Source organism: Octopus bimaculoides, chromosome 17 (assembly GCF_001194135.2).
Source record: "Octopus bimaculoides isolate UCB-OBI-ISO-001 chromosome 17, ASM119413v2, whole genome shotgun sequence".
In the NCBI taxonomy this organism is placed as follows: Eukaryota; Metazoa; Mollusca; class Cephalopoda; order Octopoda; family Octopodidae; genus Octopus; species Octopus bimaculoides.
Window position 1 is genome coordinate 26,803,616 of NC_068997.1, and position 6,559 is coordinate 26,810,174.

At 36.2% G+C, this 6,559-nt stretch overlaps 1 protein-coding gene across 1 annotated transcript in view; it reads left to right on the plus strand.

Moving 5' to 3' along the window:
• Positions 1-6,204, plus strand: part of LOC106878469 (dmX-like protein 2) — a 108,533-nt gene extending 102,329 nt beyond the window's left edge. The window contains exons 40-45 of the mRNA XM_052974131.1: positions 232-292; positions 1,575-1,705; positions 3,429-3,506; positions 3,966-4,110; positions 5,129-5,218; positions 6,053-6,204. Of these exons, the coding sequence (XP_052830091.1) occupies positions 232-292; positions 1,575-1,705; positions 3,429-3,506; positions 3,966-4,110; positions 5,129-5,218; positions 6,053-6,186 (639 nt within the window). The 3' untranslated portion in view covers positions 6,187-6,204. The remainder of the gene's footprint in view (positions 1-231; positions 293-1,574; positions 1,706-3,428; positions 3,507-3,965; positions 4,111-5,128; positions 5,219-6,052) is intronic.
• The last annotated feature ends 355 nt before the right edge of the window (positions 6,205-6,559 follow it).

The following is a 6,559-nucleotide window of genomic DNA, read 5'->3' on the forward strand; positions in this document are numbered from 1 at the left end:
TATGAGTGCTCTTTTATATATTTTTTTTTCAATCTCAATAATTTTCATTGTTCTTTTTTTTTTTTTTTATAAATTGCTCTATTTTACAATATATTTCATCTGTAATAGTATGCTAATTAGAAACCCATGTTGTATTTGCATGTTGATAATTCAGTGAAAGTGATTTTAATGAAATGTTTCCTTTTTCTTCTCACTCTCTTTCTCACTCTCTCACTCTCTCTGACTCATCAGATAATTCAGAGAAATGTCACTGGTGTCAGAAGAATTGGAGCTCACCCCCATCTACCTCACTGTAAGTCAATCATTTCTGATTTTTGTTACTGTTTACTATTTGTAGCTCACAAATATATGCACACACACACACACACACACACATACACACTCTAGTAATATGATAATCAAATTGGGTAGTATTTCATGTTCAGATCGATCCAATGATAACAGGTGTACAATTAACTTCTATTCCTTTTGTCCTTGTTAAAATTCAAATTCTAGTGGCATTGTCTACACTACACTGCATTAGACATACCAAGTAATACAAAGCCAGCAACACACACCAACATGACTTCATCCAGAAGATAAGGCTATGTTAGTCTAGGAACATTGTCTTGACCTTGTGGTGGTTGTAAATGGTTATCACCATCATATAAGTGAGGTTGCTCATTTCCAATCTTCCATGAAAAACATGGCTGGCCATGAGAAATATTATTGTGCCTGGAAACAAGTGAGGGTTGGCAGTAGGAAGGACATCCTGCTGTAGAAAATCTGAATCAACGCATTCCATTGAAGCCATGTAAGCAATGGGAAAGTAGACTTTAAAACAATGGTGATAGTGACAGATATAAATAGCAACTGTTTACTTTAAAGTTTGACTACTAAAATTGGTTTTAGAAAACAAAGGATGCTTTGAGAAGTTAGTTTTTAAGTAGCCTTGTTTCTGCTTGACAAGTTGGTTTGACCCTGAACTTTTTTTTTGTGTCTTGTAAAAGTTGGCAATCAATCTACTCTTCATACTTTGTATTTCTGTATTCGTAGTGAGATAAGGAAAGCAATGCATAGAGGTGCAGTGGTATTGTATTATCAAAAATGAATGAATGTCATCATCATACAAGTGTTGTCCTTTGTTTCCAGTCTTCCTTGAAAACATGTCAGGCCATGGAGAGATATTACTTTTCATGGAAACAGATGAGGCAAGAAGGGCATTTAGCTGTAGAAGATCTGGCTTCATGAATTCCTTCCAATCCATGTGAGCATTGAAAAAGTGGATGTTAAAACGAATATGTTGATATTTTATATATATATATATATATTTCACTTAGATATTGTGAAACAAATGGCCTTGTGTAGAACTGAACTCAACTACGAGTCCACTGTATTTGATAACAGAAACAGTTGTGAGCTACTGAAGTTCATAAGATAATCTCTTATTCCTTTGTCATCTCATTTTCTTATGTGTGTACACACACACACACTCACACACAATGAAATATGTGGCTTTTGAAATGCTTGTTGTAAACACAAGATTATTGTATTGTCTATTATTTATTGTTGTTTCACTGAACATGTTCATACAGATCTGACCGGGAGCACTGATGGCAGTGTCCGCATGTGGGAGTGGGGCCATCACCAGCCATTGTCTCTGCTACGACAGCCTGGCTGTTTCTCAAAGGTCACCCGTACCCTGTTCAATGCCCAAGGTAATAAGGTAAGAATCACTTTCAAACTACTTTCTTCATAGTTACCATCTCTCTTGATTCTGCTGCAATTTGAGTGAAAGCATTATGTTTACATACTTTGTTGACATGCAAGAGGTTTTGCTGCTCTTTCAAAGACCAGTGAAATAAAATGTATCCCTCAAGTAAGGGTTGGTGACAGGCAGGGCATCCAGCCATAAAACATTGCTTCAAATAAACCTTGCCCAACCCATTCGAGAATCGATAAGCAGACATTGAACAATCAATATTTAACGATTGAGGGGAAAGTTGTTGACAATGTCTTTGATATGCTTGGTTCATCCTTAATATTGCACCTGCTCGCAAACCAGAAGGTATGAGAGCCACTGCCTGATATTGCATCAGGGCATTTATTATTCTTATGATTATTAAGGCAGCAAATTAGCAGAAACGTTACAACAGGGGGAATGCTTGACGGCATTTCATCCATCTTTACATTCTGAGTACAAATTCCACCAAGGTTGACTTTGGCTTTCTTCCTTTTGGGGTCAATGAAATAAGTACCAGTTGAGCGTGGGTTGATTTAATCGACTTGGTCCCTCCCTCACACAAGAAATATTAATTTTCCCCACAAACAGGGAACATTGAAGCAGACAATCTGACACACTGTTATTAACTGATCACCCACAATCCTCAAAGGCTGCATATATACATTAATGCAAACCTATCCATCATGCTTATACACAAGATTGAAATATCCAAGATGTTGTTTCACTTGCTCTTAGCTTTCTCTCTTTCTCTCTCTCTCTGTTTCACACAACTCTGTTTGATGTTCAACATACTACAATCTGACATTGATAATCTATAAAAAAAAAAAAACACACTGGTTGTCTTTTCTGGTTTTATTGGTTGAGTAATGGGAAATATTGAAAAGAAACTTTGTGTGTGTTTGTGTGTGCTCATGTATGTTTGTGCATATGTGTGTTTGTATGTCTGTTTATGTGTATGTTTGTGTTGTTTTGTGGGTTTGTGTTGATTTGTGGGTCTGTGTTGATGTGTCTGTATATGCATATCTGTGTATGTGTGCATATCTGGAATATTAGTGTGTATCTTAGTGCCTCTAGTGTTGGATTTTGTGTATACATGCCAGCATGGAAGGTGGACGGCAAATGATGATGATGTTTGTGTGTGTATTGTGCCTCTGTGCCTGTTTATATATATATATATCTATATATCTGTATCTACATATCTTTGTGTACGTGTGCATGTATATGTATATGTAAGTGTTTGTGTTCAATGTGTCTGTGTTCCCGTCTGTATATATGTTTGTGTTTCTGTATGTGATTGTGTGTGTCTTGATATATATATATATATATATATATATATATATATATATATATATATATATATATATATATATATATGTATGTATCTGTGTGTGTATGTATATGCCTCTCTATATGTATCTGTATGTCTCTGTCTCCATTCATCTGTGTGCATGTGTATATGTTTCTATGCTCTCTGTATATATGTGTGTGTGTGTGTGTGTCAATTATTGATTTCAAATTTGATTGTTTTCCCTCTCTGCTCATTGTTGTATTGTTTCTTTGTTTTGTTGTTCTGTTTCCCAGAAGTATTTCAGATGGAAAGGTTACGAGTTCAAATTGGACCAGACATTTCTCCATTTATCATCAGAAAAAAAACATAGTGTCGTATTTCATTGAAGGATTTACTTTTATTCTCTTATCGTTTCAGTGTTGTGTCAGCGACGCTGAGGGATCAGTGTGCCTCTGGCAAGTTGGTATTGGAAGCAATTTCAATAAACCAATTATGGTATGATATTTATTAATTAATCAATTAATTAACTAAAAAGTATGTCAACCTTAATCTTCTTTCCTGTATTACTTCATATTTTAACTCCTGCTTCTAAAACCATTGGAAAAGTTTTTTGGTATTTCATCTGACTTTCTATGTTCTGGGTTCAAATACTACCATTGTTAACTTTGCTTTTCATCTCTCCAGGCTCAATAGAATAAAGTAGGGGGTGGGGTCAATGATGTCAACTATCCTATTCCTTCAAAATAACTGGCCCTGTGCCAAAATTTGAAATTATTGTTATTATTCTACTGGGGTCAACTCTGCGTTTCATCCTTCCAGGGTCAATAAAATATGTACCAGTCAAATACTGGGGTCGATGTAATTGATTTAGCTCCCCTCCCCTCAAAAACTGCTGACCCTATGCCAAAATTTGAAACCACCATTATTATTGTCTCTTTTGTTTTTCATTTCCAGAGTTTACAATGTCATAACAAAACAACCAGTGATTTTACCTTTGTTGGTTCCTGCAGTCTTATTGCAACAGCTGGCCATTCTTCAGAGAGTAAAAATGTTTGTCTTTGGGACACCTTGCTACCAACACGAAGTGCCCTTGTCCATCGTCAGTACCACCTGCTTTATCAATCATCTCCTCCTCTTCCTCCTTCTTTGTATCACTAAGATTCACCAGTTTCACCTTCTTTATCACCTCCTCCTCTCTGTTGTTATTCTTTAATTTTTTTCTTTTTTATTTTGTCTTATTTTTTTCCTTTTTTTTTTTTCTTTGTTATCGTTACCCTCTGAAATTACTGGTATTAGTAAAGTTGTATATGTATCCTTGTTTTTTATGATGTTTGGTTCCAAAAAGACAGTGATAAATAAATCCTCTCCACACACTTTGTAAGTAGAATGAAAGCTGATTCATTAGCGGCACCATCACATATTTTCTTGACTGTCTCTACCGTTTTTCATTTTTTTTTTAAATGCATTCTTCTGTATTGTTTCTCAATATCAGGAGCCTTTGTATTTTTTCTGTTCACTGGTTCCATGTTGATGGTTGCAAGTACATAAGCCATATAAATTATATGCACTGCCTTGCAGCTCAGTCATGTAAACACAAGCAATAGACAGTGTATTGAGGATTGTGGTTGTAGTAACTGGAACATGTATATTTGTCATGCTCATAATGCATGTAACAGGTATAATCTGAGGTAACCTTATCCAATATGTCCTTCCTGTTGTTGTAGTTTATCCACTCAACTCAGCCTTTTTTCAGACCTACTGATGTGTGTTAAAGGATTTCAGCTATGACTATCCCATCTTAATATTTTATTTCAGACATCATGGTCTTGAATTATATAATATGGCTTTCTTCCAAAACGGGACCATCAGCTCAAGCTACCACATTAAGACTCGTGTATTTTACATATATTCTTGTGTGTTTCTTATATTGCCTGGTGGAATCCTTGTTAATACTATTGACTGAAAGAATCCTCCAAGTTATTGTCGACACTATTGACTGATGAAATCCCTCTAACTGTTGACAGCATTGACCGAAGGACCCCCTCCCCACAACTGTCGATACTGTTGACTGAAGGCATGCCTCTATCTAATTATCGAAATTATTTACTATTTTCCAGCATTTACCTGTCATGAACACGGAAGCCCAGCAATTGTCTATGCTCCACAGCATCAACTCATTATCAGTGGCGGCAGAAAGGGAGAAATTTGTATCCTTTTTGGCTTTTGTAAATTCCATCCTGAAATTTTACATCATCACATCTTACATCTTTTCAGAGGGTGTTGTTGTTGCTGTTGTGTGTATGCCTCCATGTAAGACCATTTCTTCAATGACTGTTTATCAGAGATATTCTGGTATTCAAACCGACCATTCCTGATATTTGCTGAAATGTTGGGTTTTGATGGTATGCAGAAACTCCACATTAAACCACAAAAAGAAGTTAAACTGCTAAAGTCAGTTATGTCTTTTGTCCTTCTAAGATCAATAAAATCAGGTACCACTCAAATACAGTAATTCAATTTAACCCTTTAACATTTAAACCGGCCATATCCGGCCAAAAGTATTCTGTCTGTTTTATGTTAGAACTGACCAGGTCTGGTCTCTCACACCAACCCTACAATATTGTTTTAAAAAGTAGCAGCTACCTCATCAAAATCTCATAGCTACAAGATAATGCATGATTAGTTCAAAACAATGTGGATAAAAAAGCATCAATTTTGGCAGAATAATGCGAACACTAAAGGGTTAAATCAGCTATCACCCTCTCCCTAATTTCTGGCCCTGTACTTTTGTTAAAAATTAGTGTTAGTGCAATGAAAAATGTACCCAGTACATTCATTGGCATTAGGAAGGGTCTCCTGCCATAGAAACCTCCCCAATGTGCACACAGGAGATCAACATAACCCTTAAGGTAATTGGATCCCGTCAAAACCGTCCAACCCCTGCTATCATGGAACACTGACATTAAACAATGATGATGATGGATGTGCATCTGTATGTTTCTTTCTTGCTTTTTGTATTGCTTTTTCTTAACCACTCTCAGGTTTATTCGATATGAGACAGAGATTAATGCGACACACCTTCCAAGCCCATGAATCCCCAATCAAAAGTCTGGCCCTGGATCCAGAAGAGAGGTTCTTTGTGACAGGTTCTGCTGAAGGAGACATCAAGGTATGACATATGTACATATATTATATCATATTGTGGGTGCAGACATGGCTGTGTGGTGAACAAGCTTGCTTAACAACTACATGGCTTTGGGTTCAGTGGCAACTTAGGCAAGTATTTTCTCTTATAACCCTGCGTTATCCAAAGTCTTATAAGGAGATTTGGTTGATGGAAACATGCACATATTCATTTGCATGTCCTTGTACAGAAGATCCTGAGATAGAGAACCAGACAAAACAGCTTCTGATATTTGTTCAAAATATTTATGTTCTGAATTCAGAAACACTCTAAGACCAACTTTGCCCTCATCCTTTCAGGATCAATAAAATAAAGTACCAATTAAGTACTGGGGTTTGATAGAATTGACTATACCCTCTCCTCA